At 42.2% G+C, this 25,727-nt stretch overlaps 1 protein-coding gene across 1 annotated transcript in view; it reads left to right on the plus strand.

Moving 5' to 3' along the window:
- The first annotated feature begins 4,070 nt into the window (after nt 1–4,070).
- Nucleotides 4,071–25,727, plus strand: part of GABRR3 (gamma-aminobutyric acid type A receptor subunit rho3) — a 108,465-nt gene continuing 86,808 nt past the window's right edge. Inside the window, exons 1-2 of the mRNA XM_073616981.1 lie at nt 4,071–4,469; nt 18,176–18,276. Of these exons, the coding sequence (XP_073473082.1) occupies nt 4,306–4,469; nt 18,176–18,276 (265 nt within the window). The 5' untranslated portion in view covers nt 4,071–4,305. The remainder of the gene's footprint in view (nt 4,470–18,175; nt 18,277–25,727) is intronic.

Below are 25,727 nucleotides of genomic sequence, written 5' to 3' on the forward strand. Positions count from 1 at the left end.
GAGGAAACATATCGTTGTTCCTACTTAGTAAGAACAAACGACATGTCTCCTCTCCCCTGAAAGAACAGGGATTTGTGTGTTTACACATACAAATCCCCGTGCTGACTCTCGTGCACGCGATTGCGCATGGCCGGCGGTGATCATGACCACAGTTGTGCAGCGGGCGCACGCGCGCACCTTCGACGGCACACGCGCACTCTCTGGCGGCTCTTAAAGGGAACTTTGTGCCTATACAGGGTTTCGCGCAGGGGTGCCATTCTGCCCCTGTAATTAGACGCAAACCGGTTAAAGTGTTACTAAGTCCACAACAGTAAAATCAGTCTGTATACTGTATGCAGTAAAGCATGCTTGTTATACGCATTGTGGAACCTAAGGAGTTAATCCTTTGAATTGTGTAAAAAGGCTGCTTGATCTTGTATGCACAGACCCTTCACTTCTTCCACTAACTCCAGAACAGAGCCTTTGGAGTCAGGCTGCACATGCTCAGTTTGGTGTGTATTGCTAGAGAGAGGGCAAATCAGCACTGTCCAGACAGAGAGTCAGGGGTCTTGGATCCTAATAGAACAGCTCAGTGCAGTATGAAAACTCCTCCTACAAGCTTTACCAGGAACTGATAAAAATCACAAGACTGCTATATACTGCTGATGAGAAAAGGTATTTATCAGTTTATGTTTACTAAAATAATTGCATTTCCATGTCCTGTGTACTGTGTGAGCCCAGATATAGTGAATGCAGGGTCCTGGGTTTAGTAACACTTTTAAGTTCTACTTGGTTAACTATAGCATCTACTTACTTTCCCTTCTTCTCCCCAAACCTTTCCCTCTCTTTCTATAATCCCCTAACGTTTTCCCCATTTCTCCGTTTCTCTTCCTATTATTTTGTGTATTCTCTGGGGTTTCTTAAAGTACCACTCAAACGAAAAATCAAAGGTAGCATCAACCACGATCCCCAAGGTTTCGATGTGATAAATAGAAGACAATACACTGTGATGTATTTTCATCATTTGCTTGCAACCATAACCATTGTCTCTTTGTCAACCTATACTGCTCACAATTATAAATCCCACAGTAACCCTATATATTGATATTTTTTCTTTCAGTAAAGAAATTATAAAAAAACAAACATGATATAACAAATGAGTTGCAGTCATGATGCTGTTTAGATTTGCCCAAGAGTGAACTTTACATACCCCATTCTCTAAAATATGGGCTGCATACTTATTCCAACAATTAAGGTGAAACTATTCTAAATTACAAACTCCCTATCCTTTATGTAGTTTTAAAGTGGTAGTAACAAAAAATAGGGCCCCCAGGCAGTTTAAGTCATGACAGACATACCTGAAAACTTAGTCCAGTGGTGCGCTCTCACCGCTTAAGCTGCTTCAATCTTCACCCGGTCTTCTTTCTGGATTTGCGGGCTTTGGCTATCTGGCTGAGCCCCCAATGATGAGCGGGAGTTGCTGTTTATGGCACGGCTCTGAAGGAATGGCACAGATATGGGTCCTTCAGAGCACATGCCCCAGTGAAGTCACCGGCTGCATCTAAAGTAAATATCTCCTAAACAGCGCACAATTAGGAGATATTTACAGTACCTATAGGTAAGCCTTATTATAGGCATACCTATAGGTAAAAATCAAACATGGGAGTTTACTCCCACTTCAAGATGACTTTGCTACTTTGCTCAAATTCCTGTGCTTTTGCTGCAGTCCAGTGTGGTTGGAGGTATAGACATCATAGAAGTCATGGAGGTGGAATGGGGGGGGGGGGGGGGGTGTAGCCACACCCTCCTCTGCATGTTTTTGGGACTTTCTTTTCCCCTTGAGAATTGCACATCCTGGAGAAATTATGAAGCATTATTTCTTTCCTAATTTTTATTTTTTTTTTCACAAATCTTATTTTGTTTTTACAATTCATATTTTTTTTATATAAAATAACTTTACCACTGTTTGTTTTCAAAAAATAATTTTAGTGTCATAATAAATGTGCAGCCATGTTTTAAATGGGCTGCTGTGCCCACGCAAACGTGGCATGGAGAGCCACATATATGTGAACATAGCCTAAACCAATATTTATTTTCTTTGATCATCAGTTCCATAGTGGTCATAATGCATTATTTTGATTCACATTATTCTCATGAATTAAGAACATCCAACCTAGAGAGAAAATAGCCTAGTAACAAACAATTTGCTGGCTTTCACAAAGAACAAATTTACGTGTATTTTTTTTACAAGAAAAGTTCTGCGAATTATTGAAAAATACATCCTTATGCCCTGTACACACAGTCGGACTTTCCGACGGAAAATGTGCGATCGGAGCTTGTTGTCGGAAATTCCGACCATGTGTGGGCTCCATCAGACTTTTTCCATCAGAATTTCTGACACACAAAGTTTGAGAGCTGGCTCTAAAATTTTTCGACAACAAAATCCGTTTGCGTAAATTCCGATTGTGTGTAGACAATTCAGACGAACAAAGTGCCACGCATGCTCAGAATCAAGCAGAAGAGCAGCACTGGCTATAGAACTTCATTTTTCTCGGCTCATCGTACGTGTTGTATGTCACCGCGTTCTTGACGTTCGGAATTTCCGACCAACTTTGTGTGACCGTGTGTATCCAAGACAACATCTGACGGAAAAAATCAGATGGATTTTGTTGTCGGAATGTGCGATTGTGTGTATAGGGTATAATGCCCCGTACACACGGTCGGATTTTCCGATGGAAAATGTCCGATCGGAGTGTGTTGTCGGAAATTCCGACCGTGTGTGGGCTCCATCGGACATTTTCCATCGGATTTTCCGACACACAAAGTTGGAGAGCAGGAGATAAAATTTTCCGACAACAAAATCCGTTGTCGGAAATTCCGATCGTGTGTACACAAATCCGACGGACAAAGTGCCACACATGCTCAGAATAAATAAAGAGATGAAAGCTATTGGCCACTGCCCTGTTTATAGTCCCGACGTACGTGTTTTACGTCACCGCGTTTAGAACGATCGGATTTTCTGACAACTTTGTGCGACCGTGTGTAGACAAAACAAGTTTGAGCCAACATCAGTCGGAAAAAATCCTAGGATTTTGTTGTCGGAATGTCCGAACAAAGTCCGACCGTGTGTACGCCCTATAAGAGTGTGAATAGTTTTAATTGGTCACATTAAAAGCCCAATTTGTACATCTTTTCCTGTACTCCAGAATGTTTTGATTTGGTATTGATTTTGCAGGACTAATAACTCTCCATTTTTTTATAAATACACCCTTAAGTGATTTATCCTGTACTGACTTTCACCAAGTCATTTAGCAAGGATGCTGACTACTTTGCTTGTAATTCAGTTAACTGCGAAAGAAAGCTCCTACGAATATGATCTCTCTTTTTTCATTGGGAAGTATGATAATATAACTATGGCACAGCACAAGTTCTATGTAAAAATTACCTGCACGTGTTGGTACACATCTCAATAAGAATTTAGTAATTATCAATTCAAAGTTTGTGATTGTTATTACTTATAAAACAAAGTCAACTATTTATAAGGCTACTTTTTCATACTTCATATCTAGCCTCCAGTTGTCATATTAGAATAAACTGTTTAAAGACTATATAAGGGGTGATGAGATTTGTTGCTATGTGCCAATCCATTTAGCGATCTCTTAATTGGGCATTTTTTCTAAGACACTTAGATCCCAAGCTATCAGCCAGTAGCTTGTATAATGTATTTAGGTGCTTTAAATGAAGTAAAACAGCATTCATCCTTTCTGTGTATTTACAGTAAAAATCACCCGTTTTAAAAATTAGTCTAAAGATGCATAGCTGAGATTAAATCCAATGACCTCCACAAAATAAGACCAGATTTTGTAGTGTATTGAAGTTTTTTTTTTTAATGGCGTGTGTAGGATTAAAGAGATTAAATGCCGACATCTCTCTTTTCCATGCTGGAGTGTGTTTGAGAATGTACTGTGTGGGTGGTAAGCTTCATGTTGAGCTTATGTAGGGCTACAGAAGGAGGAAAAGTGGGCCGAATAATGCCCCCATGACCTGAAAATCAGTTTTCTTGATTTGGTTACCTCACAGCAATTAGATATTACTGGTACAAAGACCAGAGGATGTATCACTGTGCATATTTCAGAGGAAAGAGCCTGGATATTTACAGGTTGTATTAGACTGGATAAATCAGGATAATAATCAGCACTGGCTATGTGCTTGCTACATTCTCACAGGAATGCCTCATGTCACAATGGCAGAGTGACACAACTACAAGGATAAGGAGATGAGTGTTTTTTGAGGAGCCGGGGGACAAGGTGCTGTGCTTTCGGAGAAATGGTCCTTATTATTAAACTGCTTCTTCTAACTAGTCTCTGGCCAGGGGCTGTCCTCAATGGGTTCCATCCGCAGAAGGAGCAGCATCATCAACACCACCATCAACTACAGGAGAAAGAGGACATTCACCCAGTGCCCATGAGAGACAGCCGCAAGAATACCAGGTGAGAGGGCCAATCAAAGCAATATGAGTGCTTTTCATTTTGGAGTTCACCCCACAACCATTGGCATTAACCCAGAATCATTGACATTGACTTACACATTACTTACAAATAACTACAAAAGTTACTCATCTATCATTCTGCATTTGTCCTTTTCTGGCTCTTTAACCCTTCTTTTATATTGTTTTGCTGCCCTTTCTAATTTGTTTTCCTCTCCCTCTTGGCCTCTCTCTCCAACACTAATATTCCATACTCCTCTTGATCCCTCTCTCTTTCTCTCTGTCCTTCTCTCTTTCTTTTATTCTCCATCTCTCTTTCTATCAGTTCCTCGCTCTATTTCTCCATCTCTCTTTCCCTCTCTGTAGCCATCTCTTTTTCTCTATCCATCTCTCTCTTTCTTTATATATCCCTCCATCTATCTCTCTCTCTAGTTATATATCCCTCTACCTCTCTCTCTCTATATATCCCTTCATCTCTCTCACTCTCTCTCTTTATATATCCCTCTACCTCTCTCTCTCTTTATATATCCTTTTATCTCTCTCACTCTCTCTCTTTATATATCCCTCTATCTCTCTCTTAATATGTCTCTTTATATGTCTCTTATATTTATATGTCTCTCTGTCTCTTTATATATTCCTCCATCTCTCTTCCCTCACTCTCTATCCTCCCTCACCCCCTCTCTCTCTTCCCTGACTCTCTCTCTCTTCCCCCACTTTTTCTCTCTTCCCTCATTCTCTTCTCTCTCTTCCCTCTATTTTACCTCTCACTCTCTCTTCTGTCACCACCCTCTCTCTCTCTTTATTCCATGATTCTCTCTCTCTTTTCCCTCTCTCTCCATCTCTCTTCCCTCAATCTCCCCTCTCTCTTCCCCCACTCTCTCTCCCCTCTCTCCTCTCTCTCTTCCCTCACTCTCTTCTCTCCCCCCCTCCCCTCACCCCCTCTCTCTTCCCTCTCTCTTCTCTCTCTCTCTTCCCTCACTCTCTTCCCTCATTCTCTTCTCTCTCTCTCTCTCTCTCTTCCCTCACTCTCTCTCTTCTCTCATCCCCTCTCTCTCTTCCCTGTCTCTCTCTCTTCCCTCACTTCTTCTCTCTCTCCCCCCTCTTTCTCCTCTCTCTCCCTCTCTGTTCCCTCACTCTCTTCTCCCTCTCTCCCCTCTTTCTCTTCCCCCACTCTCTTCTTTTTCTCTCCCTTCTATTTCTTCCCTCTCTCTTCTCTCCCTCACTCTTCCCTCACTCTCTTCTCTTCCCTCTCTCCCCCCTCTCTCTCTTCCCCCACCCTCTCTCTCTCTCTCCTCTCTCTCCCTCCCTTCTCTCTCACTCTCTTCCATCACCCCCATCTCTCTCTGTCTCTCTCTCTCTCTCTCTCTATCCCTCTCTCTCTCTCTTTTTCCTCTCTCTCTACCTCCCCTCCCCTCTCTTGTTCCTCACTCTTCTTTTTTCTCTTTTTCCTCTCCCTTATCTTACCTCCCTCTGTCTTTCATATTCTCCCTCTCCTTTCCTCTATTCCGCTCTCATTCCCTTGCCTTGTTCTCTCTTTTCCTCTCTCTTGTGCTTTTTCTTTTTCCTCTTTTTCTATTTCCTCTCCTTTTACCTGTTTTGGGGCTCACACAATTAGTAGGACATGTTAGACATACATATACACCAGTAAATGAGTATATACAAGCAACTGCTGTGCCCTCTCCTTCCATAAACAACTATGTTATAGATAAATGGGTAACGAGAAAATCTAATGGTATTTTAACATTGATTTCATTTGTGTAAAAGATATGCTTATGAGTTATACTGTCCAAACTGCAATAACTGCATGTTAGTCTACATCCACTCTGTAATTATAGCTCTATATCTGCCATTCTCAGCTAGGGCTCCTCCAGAAGCTGCTGGAGGTTTCTTGAGCCATGATTGATTTCCTCCATTTAATGGTGCTTGGATAGTTCTCAACACCACTTGGCAAAGCCAACCGCAGAACACCACAGATCTTCTCAGCTGTTTGCAAGGGAGGCCTTCTTCCTACTGATCACCAATATAAGGGGCATTTTCCCAAGGGTTTCTTGAGACCTGAAAATTATTGTAGAGGCTCCTCTGGGTAAAAAGTTTGAGAACTAGCTGCTTAATATAATGCAGAACTGTTAAGGTGGCCACACGCATACAGGAAATACACCTTACAAAGTAAAGGATAATTCCCAAAAATAGTATTATTGTGATTGGTAATCTTCCTACAATGCTCTGAGAACTCAGTATCAAAAGTGTTTGAAGGAATAACTGTATCTGTTGCCCACAGCAGCCTATTAGAATGTCTCTTCCATTCTTACACACTGTATGGCAGACATCAAAAGAAATAACCTGGTTACTGTGAATAAATGGAACCCTTTAGACACGTCTAAACACAAATTACGATATTCCTAAAGGTACAAATAGCCAGGTTAAAGGAGAACTTTAGGCAACTATATAAACACTATTTAGTTTTCTTTTAAAAATGTTAAATATTTTTTTGCTTATTTAGCCATTGTAATCATTTGAATCTGCTTAAAGTGAGTACAGCAAGATAATGAATGTTGAAATCAGACTTGCAGGAGCAATGCCTGCTCTGTGGAGGTGGGGGGGGGGGTGTTGTTTTTATGGTTTTGCATGCAGGGTGGGCATTATCAGTGTGAGCATATTCTCTAATAGTCTAAGAGCAGGCAGGGAGGGAAAAATCTCATGGAATAAAAAAAAAATGGTATTACCCTACTTATGGCATGCAGCCATTTCCAAGAGTATGTTGATAACCAGAATGTTTGCACTACTTCACAAATATTTTTATCTTGTAAAACAGTTTTTTTAAAATTTGTCTTATTGGCTAATTGACTTGTAGGTAGGTGCAGTCATTTCCTCCACTGCAGGTGGAGCTCAACCGCAGCGGCAGTGCAGAGGGAGAAGAAGTCAGGAGCAATATGGTTTGTGTGGTTTCTTGGGTCACTGGGGCAGCAAGCTGGTTGGATCTTGACAGCCCATGTGACTCTGACAGATATCTTGGGTCAGGCAGAGTCTATTTAAGACCCTGGGTCCTGAGTTTGGCATGCATTTATCATGTGAGTAATGTAGGGACAGGTCACCCATCTGTCAGGGACAGTAATATCAGCAGGGAAATGTTCCAGATCAGTAGGAAAAGTCTAGGAAGTCGCCACTTCAACAAGAAACCTCCCCCTTGGGCACGAGGTGGCCAGGCCATATTCCGCCCCTCATGGCAAACGCTGTCAGTTTGGCTGAAACCTGCTCTGCTACAATCTGCTGTTCACCTGTGAGTGTTCCTGATCAGGCTGTATTCCAAACAGTACAAGTTCTTTCTACTGTAATTGGACTGTGTGTGAGTTACTGTCACTGCACCACGCTGCACCCTCCAACAGACTATTGGACTGGAGTTGCTCTTTAAATGAATACATATCTAATGCAAAGCTTTCCTATACACCACAGGTGTCAAACACAAGGCCCACGGGCCGAATCCGGCCCTCCCGGCCATTTCATGTGGCCCTCTTAACTCTCCTGCAGCTGCATGTGAGCTCCAGTCCTCCTCTGGTCCTCCTCCAGACCCCTACTTTCTGCTTTCAAACAATGTATCCAGCTTCAGCATAAGGAAAGGGGGTGCACTGTGATGTTAGGGAGAGTAGGGGACTCAACTTCTGATGGTGGGGTGGCTCTTGACATCTAATGTAAGTAGAGGGGATGCGCTGCATATCTAATCTTACAGATGCAACCGGCCCTTTTGAGGGCAATCATAATGCTGATGTGGCCCACGATGAAATTGAGTTTGACACCCCTGCTATACACCAATTCAAAGGATGATACCTCAGCTCAGTTGTTGTTGTCAAGTTGACATTCTAAAGTTGGTCATACATTGATTGAAATTTGGCTAGTTCAGCAGGGACTGTCTGGATTTTGATCAGTGTGTGGCCGTCCCTGTTCAATTGAATTGTTTGATCGACTTCTGTCAAAGGGACATGTTGGAAAATTTTTGCTGATAAGCGGCTGTAACCACTGATCAGTTTATTGTGACAGTGGCAGTGGCACTGGACATGAAATAAAAGAAAGATAATCTTACAATGTATAGGTTTATGTAATCTGATTGCCCAGCTGTTCACTGTAGCCCTCAATGTGACTTTCTTCTCTACCTGCAATTGTATTACAGCATTTTTTTGTCTACAGTACAGTTGGCCATACATTAAACATAAAACAAAAACAAAAAGGTCCAATTATCCGATCCAAACATTTTATGTGGATGGAGGAATCCTTACCGCTGTGCTATTGTGTTCTAATGGCGGGGAGCCTTCCCCGGATCAATTTTGGGCGGCAATGATAATTCAGGAAAATCCCTACAGGTTGGTTTACAGAAGTTATTCGGTCCTTGCTGAACTGGCTGAATTTCGCTCCATGTATGGCCGCATTAAAGTGGATGTAAACCCTCACATACAGTATACCCAGTGAAATGAACAGCCTCAGATGATACACAGAGATTGAACAAATCTCCCTACATAAGTTTTTACATATCTGATGTCTTCAGCTTTATAAACTATTTATAAAGTTCAGATCGTGTTAGGAGATTTTCACTTCATGTTCAACACTGCAGTGAAGTCTGGGCATACAGCCAAGACAGCTGATTGGAGGAAAGGCACACACCCCCTCTCCGCATAGATAGAGACTTTTAGAGCTGATCATTGAATAGTTCAGGGCTCTGCGAATCTATTTATAGCATCCTCCCCAACACAAAACCCCGGCTGCTTTTATCATATGTGAAGGAGAACTTGTCAGGAGTTATCAGGCTGATAACAGAATGGAGCAGGAGGCAGCTATGGGACATAGTGCTTTGAAGAGAGATAAGAAAACACTGCAGATATATGTGCCCAGCTCAAATTTCACGAATCGAGTTTACATCCACTTTAAAGCTAACAGAGTGTGAATTTAATGACTAACAGATTTGGATAAACGTGGAAATAAATGTCCCCATCTCTCACTTATTTTTGTGCAACAACCCCTACAGTATATGAAGTGCCTCTTGCATGACCAGTTAATTATACAGAGTATATGGAAACAACATATTATAATGGTAAAATATTCTGCTTTTATAGTCTGTACAATATCTGACACCTGTAATATTAGGCCCATATCCCAGTAAGCTCCTCCCAAGCATTTGACAAGCCCCACCCACTCTTGCCAAAACCCCACTCACTATCATGAAACCATTTGGTAAAACTGTGCATTTCCAACAGTAGTGGATTATTCGTACCTTGGGTGTCAGGCTGTTTTCAGTTCATAGACCCATCCGGTTTCATGGGGTGATTTATAAGGGTTAGGGTAAATATCTGTGTTCTGTTTATGACATATAAAGGCTAAGTTCATCTTTGTTTAAAAAATAATAACTGCACATGTTTTTGCAAGTAAAAAAAAAAGTAAATTTATTATTTTTTTTTTTAGCCTACAGAGCATTGCACCTGAGATCAATGGATTGCGGGTGCAATGTCAGGCTCTTACAGACACTTCCTACTGGTCTCTGCCCGTACTTCTATACAGGCTGTCAGGACTGCAGGAAGTGACAATGGACTATGAGTGCGCTAATCACTGCATTTGCAGTTCATTGAGAACTACAATCTGTTTGCCATGCTGCAAAACAGGTCTTGTAGTTCCTTCATTCACAGATCGATTTAAATGTGACAGCAGCTGTGGAGGCAAGAAGATGCCGCCCACTGTCATGGAGGGGGAAATCTGAGGGGGTTTGTAGCAACATGTTACATGTTACAGCCTAAATATGGGTGTAATATGTTGCTAAAGGTGATTCTATCCTTTAATTTTAACTTGGATCTTAAGCAGAGGTTTACTCATTTCCATTTACACTGCATGGCCAAAGGTATCTGGACAGCTCTCCAAATTATTGTGTAGTACTTTCTTAGATAGGTGCTAGGATTAGATAGATTTAGTTCTGGCTCACTGTGTTCAGTGGAGCTGTATTTTTGTGTGGCAATCTAAATTTAGCTTCTCTCACTGTAATCAGTGTGGCTGCAATCTCTGTGTTAGATACATTTAGTTGTGCTCACTGTAATCAGTGCAGCTGCATGTGATTGGTTAGGTCTGCTCAGTGTTTCAACTGCTGCTGGTTTCATTGTTTCCTCTGCTTTCCAGAGAACTGTAGAACTCTCTGGAACATAGGTGTGGAGCAATGCAAAGGTGTGGAGCAATGCAAACAGCAGCAAAACTTTTTATACAGCCCTGTCCAATCCCAGGGAGGGTAGCCCTGAAGGCTGCTGGAAATCTGTATAAATACTCTGAGACACAGCACTTCTGGGTCTTTTCATTCAGGAGAGGAACACGGCCTGGAGGGCTTGCTGCCCTAAAGGCAACCCTGCCTCGTGCTTGCTGTTCGTGAGGCCTCAGCTGGGCTAGCTGAGGGGCCTGGATACTGGAAACTGAATTCATGTGTTTCCATGTTAAAGCAACAGCATACAAAAACAATTTTAAACAATTGTGCTTCCAACCTTGTGGCAACAGTTTGGGCAAGGCCTTCTGTTCCAGCATGACAGTTCTCCTAGTCAGGTCTATTAAGACATACTGGATGGGTTTGGTGTGATGGAACTCAAGTGACATGCCCAAAGCCCTGACCTCAACTGAAATAAACACATTTGGGATGAATTGGAAATCATATTGTGAGCCAGGTCTTCCCATCTATTCCCGTCACCCTTTGACATGGTGATCCTCATATCTTTAGAATATACAGCAGGGCATACATTATCTCATATAGTAATATGTAGCAATATATAATTTAAAAAAACAGCAAAGGCCATAGAGAATCTCAGACAGATGGTGCTGGAAAGAGTAGGGGTCTTTCAGAAAAGAATCCACAGGGAGATGTTATTAACCTACAATTTCCCCTGGTCTCAGCAAGCAGCCACCCCCTCCTCTGCAAAGCTATTTGTCTGTGTTCTCTTCCAAAGAAGATTTTGAAGCATTAACCAAAAGTACATGAGAGAGATTACTCTCCTGGTCCATTTACTCAATAAACAAGAGACCTTTCTCACCAATAAAAACACAGCTTTTTCTTTGGAGCATTTGCATGTTTTATTATGTACTGCATGAAAAGGCTACAGAGGACTTCAAATTAAAAATGAATATATCCATCTTTCCATCTTATGCTACAGATTCTGAATAATGCCTTAATTTTGTTTATTAATTTGTTTAATCTGAAAGCATTGCTCTACTATCCCCAGCCAGTTGCTTGGGAGCACTGAGATCAATATTATGTTGCTGCTGTTCTTAGAAATATATTATATATATATATATATATATATATATATATATATATATATATATAACAATAGCATTCTGTCTAGCAGTAGCAGAAAGGTGGAGAGACTATTACTTCCTAGAACCTATAGCAGGCATTTTTCTGATCACATGTCTGGTAACATAGAAACAGGAGTCATAAGTGTATCTAAAGCCCTTGTTTTTATTTTGTTTTGGATAGAGTAATGAATGGACAAAACTGCCTGCCAGATTTTTTTTTTTGGTGTCTATGTCCCAAAAGCATCTTCACTTCTTGTTCTGTAGACATAACAAGAAATGGGAGGAAGTCTTTTGGCAAAGAGCAATAAGACAAAGACACTTGTCTTTTGGCTTTAAAGGCACATTAAGCATTACTCAGAAACACTTAAGTTGCACCCTCCTAGTTAGTATGAGGTAGATTTAGTCATTTGGGCTTTGCTGTAGCCAGTGGAGCTTGTGATTGCTTTTTTGCTTGCTGTGCTTGCCACCTCATCCCTTTAAACCCGAACACATACTGTATGAGGCTAATTTAATGCAGATAAGGCACAAAGTGAGTTTAATTAGCACCTTAATCAACCACAGAAGCTGTGTAATTAATATGTGTTCCATTTTAAAGGGATGAGGTGGCAACCATAATTGCCCGTTTTCCCATCGTTCCAGAAATCTCTAGAACATAGTGGGTAGAGAAGGTAAAGTCTGAGCTGGCCCTGTATTCAGTCTAAGCCAATCCCTGGTCAGAAGAGTGACTGAGAGGGGTACTGTATATAGGGGCTGGAGCAGATAGTAGTGGGGTCCTTTGCCTGTTTGAGAGTGACCTAGCCTGGAAGTGCTGTTATACTTTCCAAGGCTCAGAGAAGCTTTCAGAAGTCCAGGATGATTCTAGCTTTAAGGAGCTGAAGGGTGTAGCACTACCCTAGTTGGGGTTGCAGATGACAGAGTACCCCACTGCTGCACAGCCAGGCACACAACAGCTTCAGCTTTCATTCGAACACAATGAACAGTCCTTGGGCTTTGTCTTGTGTAATAACTTGCCCAACTTGATAGTGACAAAAAAAACAGGGACAACTTTCTCCCTACGTACACTCTCAATTGATTCTTCTTTATTCTGTACAGTTCCAATTGATTCCTCCTTCTTGACTTGCACAATTCCTCTTTAGTAGCTAACAGTTTATGTTATATCAGCAAAAGCCCCTTACTGGCTAGCAACTCTCAGTCCCTTTGGAAAGTAGCACAATGTGTTGTGAAATGCATCCTGGAGTACCTTCAACTCCCTTGTAGACACTGCTCTCAGTTCTACCACTGCAGAAAATGCTAGCCCACCTGGCCGCTTCTTCATCAGTCTCCCCAACTAACTTTCTTCACCAGTCTACCCAACTGACTCTCTGGAGATCTCTCCCTGGGCAAGGTAGGAAAGTTTTAAGCTCACCACTATCTTTCATGGAGACTTGCTACATGTGGCAGTCTCTCCCCTTGTAGATCCCTGCACCATGCTGTAGTACTTACACTGTCCTCCTTGCTCCCACTACCTCATAGGGAAGACCCCTTCCAAGCTTTTCCTGTTGCAGGATCCTCCCAGGCCAGCACCGGAGCCCTAGCGCGAGGCAGAGCACCCCCCTCCCCTCCAGTCTAGGGGGTTCGCCTCAAGAACCACCAACAGTCTCCTCAGTACTGCATCTCCATCTTCTACCCGACTCCCTCCCCAGCATGACTCATTCCTATTTAAGGGCTCACTTAGTCCCCTGCCAGGCCCACCTCCTGGGGATTGGCCAAGCTCCTCTACATATGCAGAACAACCCTCCTAGCCTCAACCTTTAGTTTCCAGAATGTTATCCAACTTTCCAAAACCAGGGGGAGGCACCAGAGAGCTGTCTGTATAAGTCATGCTGCCCTGAACTCTAAAAATACATTAGGAGGCAGCAATAGGCACAGACATTGCTGACACCACCAGCCTTGTGTGTCCAGCAGTGAATACAGGCTTCCCTGCTGCCTCCTCTTTCCAACACGCATGAGAACGCTTTACAGCTGCTGGACGGCTCTACACTGCTCTCTACCACCATGCTGAGGATGGACACATGCCACAGATGAGGACTCCTGATTTTATCGTGTCTTTTAACACTCAACAAACTTGTAAGTGCTTTTAACCCTTTGTGCACTTTATTAAATTTTGCATACTGCACTTAGAGGCGCCTTTCTTTTCCTCTTTTATGAATGGAGGACGGGCAGATGATTCAAAGGTCCACCCACTCCATTTATATATCCTGTTTTCATTTGTAGAAGCTGTAGGAATGGCTTCTATAAATGGAGCTGCTGGGTGCAAAAGGCGGGCATACTTAATGGGTGACAGCTCCTCAGAACTATTAAAGTGGTGGTAAAGGCAGAAGGTCTTTTTTTACCCTTATGCATTCAATGTGGAGCCCAGCCACCCCCTTATTCTTACCCGAGCCTGAGGGAGGGAGCGGGAGGTGGGGCCGAGCCATGCTCTGCATATCTTTTGGGACACACAGGGCCAGCTCGGGAGTGAGCACGCGAAAATCCCCCCCCCCCCCCCATAGCAAGCAGCTTGCTATGAGTGCATTCGGCTGGGGGAAGGAGCCATGAATACAAATGCACAGATCAGGTAAGTGTAACATGTTTGTTATTTTAAAGAAAAAAAAAGAAAAAAAGAATGGTTTTAAAGAAAAAAAAAAAAACTTTAAGGATTACCACTTTGAATCCACTCTTTTGTCAAGTCAGTTGGGAACATATCAGGGATGTCCCCTGTCACCCGTGTTGTTTATCCTAGCATGGGAACTGCTTGTGAAACACCCAACAGAATGTAGGTATACAGGTGTCCATCAAAAAACTTCTCTATTCACATATGACATTCACCTATAACTTCCCCACATACATCTGTTCCCAATTTGATAATCCTTCTTTCATTTTTATCTTGAGCGTTCATTTGAACCATTCAAAATAAACCACTTTGAGCATTACTATATCCTCAATTACCAACAATCCCTACAATCACAGTTTCCCTTTCAGCCCTGTTTCACACTTGTGCGGTGCGAATTGAAGCTCAGGTTTCACTGGGGAGATAACAATCTCCTGTTCAACGGATTCATTGTGTTTTTGCTCAGGATTAGAGAGCAGGGAGAGGGGGAGGGAGGGGGGGGGGGGAGAGGGGGAGGTGTAGTGAGGAGAAAGAGAAAATCCTTGTTCAGAACGCAATGCATCTGCGAATCAGATGCGTTCCCATAGGAGATAATAGGCTTGTAGTTCGCACCGCAATGCCCAAAAAACGCACACGTTTTTTGTGCAATGCGCAGTGCGAATGCAACGCACATATGTGAACCAGATGCATTCATATGAATGTATTTTAAAATGTCCTGCGAATTAGATGCGATGTAAGCCGCATCTAATTCGCATAGGTGTGAACCCGGGCTTATAGTGGACGTGGACCCCTACCTGGGCATATTACTCACATTGGCCTACGATTCTTTATATAAAGCTAATAAACTTTCCCCTATCATCTTAGGAATGTATTGACATCCTAGAATCGTAGTTATATTTCATGGTTTGGTCACATTCACATGATCAAAATGTCATATCTACCCAAGTTACTTTATCCCTTCTGGTGTGGGTTTTCAAATTTACCTGGGACCCTACTAAACCCACACTCTACAGAAATGTACTTAATACAACTAAACTGAATGGGGGGCTGGAAGTACCCAATATATCCTGCAACTACAAAGAGCTTAGATTGCACTACTCATTCAACTGTATTCTTCTGAATATGGCATGCCTTTTTTTGAACCCTATTAGAGGTGTTGGATGTCCACCCTGTCTACCTTTCCTCCCTCACATGTATTCTTCCTTCCTTATGCCACAAATCTCTCAACGTGGTTTTACACATGCCTTGGCTACCTGGAAGTTCATTAATATTCAGCAGGCCTAATGCCACCCTATCTGCCCCTTCTCTATTTTTTCAAGTGCCCCTTCTTACCCCTAAGCAGGATGCCTCTTACCACTTTTGTTGGTGGAGCTCACATGACTTCAAAATGCTATATACTGTATTAAACATACACCTTTGAACAACTCAAAGATTCCAAGAAAAACTAAATGGAACTTTCTCTTCCTCTACTTACAAAATTGCAAGTCCAGTTTTTATAAGCGCCGTATAACATATACCGTATATACCGTATATGTATGCAACAATCCCTTACAAGCCCCTATATCACTTCTGTGTTTGCAACCACTGTACTGTTAAGTCATGTACATGTAACATACTTTTTTGAATCATCCTTATCCCTGACAGCATTCAAATCTATCTGCAGATCCAACCCCATACCAACAGAAGTAATATCTTTACTATACTATTCTATCCTGAGTAACTCCTCCTGGTAAGCTCCTAACTAGTTTACCCAGTGGCAACTAGATCTCACTAAAACTCACCAGTGGGTCACTGGCAAGTTATATAGCATGTCCAGCATAGCATACAAGAGGAGGAAAGTATTACTGTCATGTTTACTAACCTATTACATGCCCATGTCATTTTTGGAGAACTGTAATGTGGAGATGCTTAGGAACTGTTTCTCCTATTTGGCCTCCGTCTGTATGCAGCACTAACTCACATATAAGCAATACCATTGTGTTAACATGTGAAAACAGTAATCTTATAACATTTACCATGCAGTTCCCCCTTACTACTAACAATCACATTGACTATGATGGACGGCACAGACACCTATGGGGAAATAGAACATGTACGAGGTAAGGAGCAGAGGGAGTTACATGGACAAAGTATGAGGTCTTCATAACACCACAAGAGACTGATACTAAGTCTTATTTAGGTAGTTACACCTCTTGCACTTAAAAAGAAAGCCTGATGTTGCATTCAAGAGGAGAGAAGTAGTACTGTCATGTTTACTAACCTGTTGCATGCTCATGTAATTTTTGGAAAACTGTAATGTGGAGATGCTTAGGAACTATTTCTCCTATGCTTTATATTCAAGTAAAGAGGGTTCTGACTTAGTAACAATGACTGGTCTGATTAACTGCAAGAGTCAGAGTGTGCTCCTACAGGAAATAGGAATGGGGACAAAGTGTAGACCTTCATGTTAACCTTCTGGGTGATGGAAAGAAAAGCGTAAAAACAAGAAGGAGCAGTCAGCTTGGGAGTGGAGGAGGTGGTGGCCAGTGGTGGAGGTTCTGTCAGAAGAGTAGACTGGTGGCTGTAAGCTCTACCCTTCTAAGCAGCAGGGTCCCTGTGTAAGGGTCCACTGCATAACCGAATCCCCCAAAGGGACTGGGTCTGGACCACAGGTGTGTGAGGCCTCGTAAAACTATACAGCTATACAACTTCTCTCCATGCCTTTGGGTTGAAGCAAGGAAAAGTGTAAGGTACAAGATGTGTAAAGAGCTGGTGGAAGAAAATTGGTGTTCAGCGCTATTTCCTTGAAAATGACCCTGTACTTAGTGCCAGGGCAGGTGTCACTGGCAAGTGAAAAAAACCTTATCCTTCCAGTATTGGGCTTGGTAAAGTAATTTGGCCTCCGACTGTATGCAGCACTAACTCACACATAAGCCTTACCATTGTGTTAACACGTGAAAACAGTAATCTTATAACATTTATCATGCAGTTCCCCCTTACTACTAACAATCACATTGACTATGACGGACGGCACAGACACCTATGGGGAAATAGAACCCGTATGAGGTAGGGAGCAGAAGGAGTTACATAGAGAAAGTATGGGGTCTGCAGAACACCACAAGAGACTGATACTAAGTCTAATTTAGGTCGTTACACCTCTTGCATTTAAAAAGGAAGCCTGATGTTTTATAAATACAGTGTTGCATTAAATTACAGCCTCTTGTTCTACTTTAACTATTTTTTTAATTAAGAAAAGCAATTACATGTAATCTATTGTTTGTTAGAAATTATTTTTTTTTGTTTTATTAGCAATATGTTGGTTATTCACTTTCCTGCTTTATAAACTATAAATTATTGAAAACTATTCTTGAATGGCAGCCAATATGTTCATTGTTTGTGTGTTTGTTTGTTGTTTTTTTATTAGACAACTATCTATGTTTGAATTTGCTGACATTTTGGTAATAATTCTCTTCTTTGGTCCCAAGTACGGTAACATTTTTCTTATTTGGGTCCTCAAATCAAAATGTTAAAAACCCCTGATCTATGCGGACAAGGAAAGGATGAAAAGTTGTGTACTGTAGGAGATCCTAAGCTATTCATTACAAGATTGGCAGATGTTTCTCCACCATTCATTCTCAGTTATCTGCTTGTTTATGGGAATGGCTGTACACAGCTGTCTTATGCAACAGCAATTTAGTGAATGCCTTTAATTTGGATGTAGCATTATTTTGCTAATGATTACATCCAGCACTAAGAATCATCTCAATCACTAACAATGTTTTAATCTTATTTTAAAGTAAAATGAAAAGAATCGATGGCACTAAAGTTCGCCAGGTCAAATCGGAACAGCTTTTGCGCATAGATGACCATGATTTTGCCATGAGACCTGGATTTGGAGGTAAGACATAATATAATATAATATACAGTAATATAAGAATCTTCATGACCACTAGTATTTTGTGCTATTGAAATCTTTGGTGTTTTTGGAACAGTAATTGCAATAAGATGCCACTAATCAGTGGCTGGGAGTTAGCGTATTGACCTCTCAGCACCTCTGATATTTTTGGCTTGGCCACAGTGTATGGCAGCCGGTCCGGCTGACCAGAGTATTCTGTTGTACACATGTCAGCTCATTCTTCTGTGGAGGCATATACTTCCATGGACATGAATGCATCTGCTGGCACATAATTAAAAAAAAATAAAAAAGGTGCAGTTACTCATATGTTAAATAGGAACGACTTAACCTTTTTGATTAATTTTAAGATTTGCTTCAGAAATTTCTGTTTAAAATCATAATCCCATTAGTCTGATGAGACTGAAAAACAAGTTACATACCGAAAAAAAAAAAGATCCTTAGCTTTCATGAATTGAGCCTATTTAAATTACACCATTCACGCTTGAACTAAACATCTTTGGTTAATTTTAGTAACTTTTTTTTGGTGATCCCATTGAAGTCTGCTGGGGCCAAAATGTGCATTTCTGCCCTTATAGAAACCCATGTACTTTTTTGAGCAAGAAAATTCAAGCCTCAAGCAACACTACTCTCAGGTGTAAATGGGCATTATTGAATATGACGAAGATTCTAGTGCTGAGCGTTGAAGTGCTTCTCCTCTAGTTTTATGCACTTCAGGTGTGAATGGGACCTGAAAGCTAAGGGTAGCTACAATGTATTAGCCCGGGTTCACACCTATGCGAATTAGAGGTGCGTTTCCGCACCTCTAATTCGCATAGCAGGAGAATGTGACTGGCTCCCTATGGAGCCGGTTCACATATCTCCGGGGCGGCTGCGGTGCGCACTGCACAAAAACGCTGTGCGTCTTTGGCTGCGTTTCAGGGCCGAATTCAGGCATAGAATCGGCCCTGATTCGTCCCTGAAACGGTGAACAGGGACGCACAGCGCTCCTGTGCGGTCCGCAGCGTATTATGGTGTGAACCCGGGCTTAGTGTTTGCATACATAAGCACATGTCACCTCTGCTAAAAATGTCTTGCATTGATATTCCTTCATTAGAAAAGCACATAAGAACAATAGAATCCCAAAAAGAATAGTGTGGAAAATGGAAAACTTAAAGTGGAAGTCAATGCAAAAACTAAAATCCCTGCATCTATAGCCACCAACATTCTAACACTAACCTCCCTAGCCCTGAAAAGAATAAATCAGTATACATACCTTTTCTGCAGGTGATCCGACCCGATCCCCAGTGGCAGAAGCCTTGCTAAGTACACGTCCGACAACGGCTGTGAAATAAATGGGAAGTGACATCACCCATAGAGTTACTATGGGGCTTATGTTGAAGGACGTGTCCTCTGCACCTGCCCACACAGCAAAGCCTCAGCTGACAGCTCAGTGTGGGATCAAAGCTTCCACTGCTGGAGATCAGGTCGGATCGCCTGCATACACGGTATGTATACTGATTTTTTCTTTTCAGGGCGAGAGGTTGGTGTTAGAATGTTGGTGGCTATAGATGCAGGGATTTTAGTTTTTGCATGGACTTCCACTTTAAGCCTTGTATATATTACTAGGTTTTTTATCTTTCAAACCCAGCGGGTTGAATGTAAAAAAACTGACAGCTCAGGGCAGAGCCGTTGTACTAACAATCTGATGTTAGTACAGCAACCTCCCCTGCTGTGCTATTGTGTTCTCACAGGGTGACGCCCCCCCCAACAGCATACTCTGGTCAGCCGGACCGGCTGCCATACACACAGGCCGAATGTTGGCTGGTTTCTATTGAACCAGCCAATGCTCCCCGACATTCAGCCCATGTGTACTGGGCTTTAGGATACAGCATCAGTCATGTGATAACAATATTTGGCTGTCAGATTGTACAGATTGTAGTTAGCTAAGAGCGGTGAGATGGTTCCTTTAACATCAAAGGCAGGGAATTCTCTTTACAGAAGACTGACTCAGATATGGAGACCACGCCCACCCCCTTGTCACTGGTTCTAGGGGTGAGGGGGTCACCATTGGCAGATTTCACACCACCCATTCAGAAGCTGGAAGTTGCAGCCCATTACAAGATCAATGTAAATTGTCCCTCTCAGTCAGATAATAACAATAATGGCTCCCAGATAATGGATTACAATGGATTACAAAAAAACTGAGCTTGGTTAAACTGAGCTGATATTCCCACTTGCTGCAGTGTAATTCACTGATTTATGTTAGTTATTGCTTAGAGCCAGCTCTGTCCCTAAGTTACCCACAGACATAAGCAAATATTTGATCAAACCCTCCATTTATGGTTGGGACATTTGTATATGGCCTTCCCCGATACCCCATGGCAGGGGGCTAAGATGCAGCAATTTCCTCTCCTTTCCCTCTCTATAGGCACAAACATGCACATTCATCAAAGCCTGGGGCCTACTTGGAGCTAAACATGTCTGCTTGTAAGTAGCAAAAGATTTGGACATCCATTGTAGAGGTCAAATCTTACAAATATGAATGTTGGCACAGGTGCTGAATAGGTATATAGTGCTAGAATAAGAATGGTGATACTATAATGTCCCTTTGCTGACTGGTTAACTGAATCTTGTGACTCCTCTCTGCTAACATGTGTGTCTAACTTAAAGTGGTATTAAACCCAAAACCAAAAATGTTATATATTGTAGCTTACCAATTATTAGATGTGGTGGCTGCATTAGTTTTCTTCTTTTAGGTTTGTTTCCCACTGTTTTCCCCTGGTGATCTGGCCAGTAACAAATGCATTATAGAGACACCACTCTGGATGAAGGAGCTCAGGGGGCAGATTTGGACAGAAACATTGTCAGTCTGGGGGGGAGGGGGTTGTTAGATGTACTAGCAGCTAATTCTTTATAATCAGTTAAAGTAAACACTTTTTTGTAAATACATAAAAGCTGATCATTTTAGGCACCCCTGTCATGCCCCGTACACACAGTCGGATTTTGTTCGGACATTCCGACAACAAAATCCTAGGATTTTTTCCGACAGATGTTGGCTCAAACTTGTTTTGCGTACACACGGTCGCACAAAGTTGTCAGAATTTCCGATCGCCAACAACGCGGTGACGTCAAGCATGTACGACGAGACTAGAAAAGGCCAGTTCAGAACCAAGCGCGGCACCCTTTGGGCTCCTTTTGCTAATCTCGTGTTAGTAAAAGTTTGGTGAGAGACGATTCGCGCTTTTTCAGACTCGTGGATTTCAGATCGTTTTCTGCGGTTCAGTTTGAGCTTGTGGGTTTGTATCTGCTCTTTAGTGCGTGCAAGCAAGCTCTGCGTGACTTTAAGTAGTCATTGTGTTCTTGTTCGTTCGTTACTGTTTTTCAGGTCGCTCTTCACAGGCCTTGCTGTTCTTCAGTGCGTTCTGTTACTTCGTTCTGAGCAGCCGATCGTTTTCTAGCCATGTTTCGTGTACGTACTCCTCATAGAGTTCGTGCTGTGCGGGGGCTTGGTGTTGGGGTCCTGACCTTGACACAAGCCCAGTCCATGAACAGGGTGGGGAGGAGTTCATGGACCAAGAATTGATTGCTTCAGCGTGACCAGTTCTCTCATATGCCTTTGCTCCGTGAGATCCGTGAGAATAATCCTGATGATTTCAGGAACTTTCTCCGGATGAAGGACCCCGTATTTCACCGTTTGTTGGCTTTGCTGACCCCCTATATCAGCAGGCAGGATACCTGCATGAGGCAAGCCATCACTCCCGAGCAGAGGCTAGTCACCACCCTGCGGTACTTGGCGACAGGGAGAAGCCTGCAGGACCTCAAGTTCTCGACAGGCATCTCCCCCCAGGCTCTGGGGATCATCATCCCAGAGACCTGTTCTGCCATCATACAGGTCCTGCAGAAGCAGTATATGAAGGTAAGATTTGTATCCTTTAATATCACATTTTATTGTATTTAATGTTTGCTAAGATATTGTATATCTTTCCTCATTCCCTAATTACCATGATTGTAATATGCTGTGAATGTCCCCTTTGTCCTCATTCATGCTGGATTTTTATGTAATTATTTTTGTACTCCTTCATACATATCTGCCTTCAATAACCTCCCCAACATGCTCTCCTGCCCTATATTCACCTCATGTAGTCACTTAACAATGTATTTTATCAGCTCCATAGTAGTGCTTTACCCAAGACACCCCCTAAAATGTTTAGAAATCTGATTTGTTCTTTAAATTCAGGCAGAGTTCCAGAGGCTTTTTTTTTGTAGTGTCCCCAAATCATTTTTAGTAACCCTCCCTCCCCCCAACTGCTAAGTCAGCCGATCCCAATTCTCTATCTATCCTCAATCATCTATCTGCTGACTTTGCCAAACCCATACACACTATACCCGTCTCTTTTGTGCTCAGATGTATGGATGAATTCCCCAAAGCATGTAGTGCAAGGGCCTGCCTGTATACTTTCAAATGGTACTGTTTAAAGTTTTTGTATTCTATTATTATCTTGATATGTAATATCATAATGTCCAAATGTGCTCAAATGTGTACAGTGTGTATTTATATCTTTGTATTATGACACTTCTTACCTGTCCAGTGGGCTGCCAATAGTTTAACTAAGGAGGGGCTGTTCCAAGTAATACCCTGTATTTAGGCATTCATCTCTCAATGAAGTGGAGAGGGTTACCTGTCCAAGATCCCCCCCCCCATAATGTTACAAAATGGCCCATGGGGGGGGGGTATATGATAGGTGTACCTTATACTTTGGTGTTAATTTCCCCTTAATAAATGCTATCTGGAGGTTGGCCAAGAATGTTTGTGCCTAATCTGCTTGCCATGTTTATGTGCAAAAATACTAATTGATTTTTGTTTTCCCCAACAGGAGGGGCAATTGATGGGAAACACGTCCACATCGTCCCACCACCCAACTCGGGGTCGTACTATTTCAACTATAAGGGGTTCAATAGTATTGTGATGTTGGCGGTGGTGTCGGCTAATTACGACTTCTTGTATGTGGACGTGGGAAGAATGGGCGGATGTCCGATGGTGGAGTCATCGCCCAGACGGAGTTCTACAGGCGTCTCCAGAATGGCAGCTTGGACTTGCCACCTCCAGAGGACAATGTGGAAGGACTCCCATTCGTCTTCATTGCGGATGAAGCATTTGCGCTGGGGGACCATCTTATGCGGCCATTCCTGATGAGAACCCTCACCCCGGAACAGAGGGTTTTTAATTACCGGCTGGCCAGAGCCAGGAGAGTGGTGGAGAACACATTTGGAATCCTGGCCAGCCGGTTCCACCTATTTCTGACACCCATCCATATGGTGGAGTATAAACTTAATCATCTAATCCTGGCGTGCTGTGTTCTCCTTAACTTTTTACGCCAACATTCTGCCAACTATGCTGGCTCAGTTGGGCCTGAGGCCGGAAATCTACATGATACAACCCTGACGGCGCTTGAAAGTGGCCGTCTTGGCTTGCCCTCCCTGAGTGCCCGTGATGTCCGGTTAAGATACCTTGAGTTCTTTGCGGGTAGGGGGGCCATCAATATGCCAGACAATTTGTGAAGCATTTAGCAAATAAAAAAAACAAATTTAATCTTTGGTAACATTTACTGCTTGTGTTTGTTTTAGCTGACCCTGACAGCAATGTGTGGAGTCCAGAAAATGGCGTGATTGTGTAACCTTATACAAAGCACTGTTGGCTGTTATTTACTAAAGGCGTATACAATTTTTATACTACAAGTGCTCTTGAAACTGCACTGAAAATGCACTTGTAGTGCAAAGAGGAATTGCCCTTAGGAAATAACCACCATTTTCTCAGAAAACAGCAATTACATCACCACAAAAGTGTTGTAGCGTTGAGACAATAATCCACACATTCTTGATTAACAAACTTTTTAATAGCTGCACAATCACATGTGCATTTAGAAACGGTTTTTAAAACAAACCAACATGTTTGTTGTATAACAATTTTGGGGGTGGCATTATCAAAAATAGAAATGTCCATTTACGATAAAACAGGCCTGTGTAAAACCAACAAGAAACACAAAAAACTTGAACTTACAAAGTTCACATATGGTAAAACTTGAAGGCAATATTAGACATGAGTATTTAGGAACTGTGTTTGATATTGCGTTCAGATGGGGTGAAGTCACCCCTTGAAAAGCCAAATTTGGAAGATGCACACCAAATTACAAATGTCAACATGTGCTAGCTGCCATCATGGGGGATCAAGGGACGTGTTTTGTGGGAGCAAACCCTTCCTCACCGCTACTTTATTATTGAGGAAGGGTTTGCACCCCCAAAACGCGTCCATTGATCTCCCGTGATGGCAGATAGCACAGGATGGCACACTGTGTGCATCCTCCAAATTTGGCTTTTCGAAACATCGCTCAAAAAGTTAAAAGATTGTACCACACAAAAAACGAAAATGATTTTGTGGGGTTTTAAATTCGCCCCAAAACATCAACGATGTTATTATTTTTTTGAATCACATCATTGATTTTTTTCTTGAGGTTTTCCAATTCTAAATTACACCCCATGATCTCCCCGATCAGGATCTGGGCACTTTCTGATGTGAAAGGATCTCGATCCATAACCTCACGATCACCTAAAAAGAGAGAAACCAAACAAAAACAGGTATCAACAATCTGCCGTCATCCATCTCTTACCTGAGTCTGTGGTCGCAGACACTCACCTGTTGTGGTGCCAATTTCCACCACATCTTCTTCCTCCTCCTGCTCCACTTGTGTTGGGGGTATTTCACCTTCTTCCAGAGGTGGGGGGGTCTCTGGTCTCCTCGGATGAGGGGTATCCTCCGAGTCTTTTCTCCCCTATGTAAAACAAAAATGGTATAATTAGCACACAAATATTTGATGGCAGAACTATAAATAGGAAACACTGCTTGGAAGTGTGGTACAATTGTCTATTTTAGCAGAGTTCAAAGATGTCGCTTTTTTAGTGTCCTTTGTCAACCTGCAATACTTTACCTGTTTTGTACAAGCTTCACAGATGGAGACCCCCCTATAGTATACACTGGAGCACCTGTGTGGGCCCCTTAATAAAAATGGTGTTCTTGTGTCCCACACTAGTGCTCCAGTGTCCAGATGTGAAAACAGCTGCTCAGTGTCCTCTCCTTACACAGAATCTAGTTTGCATTTCATTCTAGTAACAAAGCCATCTACACAACCAAATATTTTGCATCCAAGTAGGCCCTAAAAAATGTCGGAAAATGCATATGGCCTAAACAATGGTGTTTTAGAGGCCGAAAAAAAAAAGTTTGATACGAACGAATAATGGGCCCATGAACATTAAAATTGACATTTTAAACTGTACAATTAAGAAAAGCATATGGAGCAGCACGAACGTAATAAAGACAAAAAGAATAGGAACACAGCACAACTACTTACTTTTTTGCAGCACTCTCCGGATCTTTCTGTACTGCTCGGGCTCTCTTAATT

This window comes from Aquarana catesbeiana, linkage group LG02, assembly GCF_042186555.1.
Source record: "Aquarana catesbeiana isolate 2022-GZ linkage group LG02, ASM4218655v1, whole genome shotgun sequence".
Classification (NCBI taxonomy): Eukaryota; Metazoa; Chordata; class Amphibia; order Anura; family Ranidae; genus Aquarana; species Aquarana catesbeiana.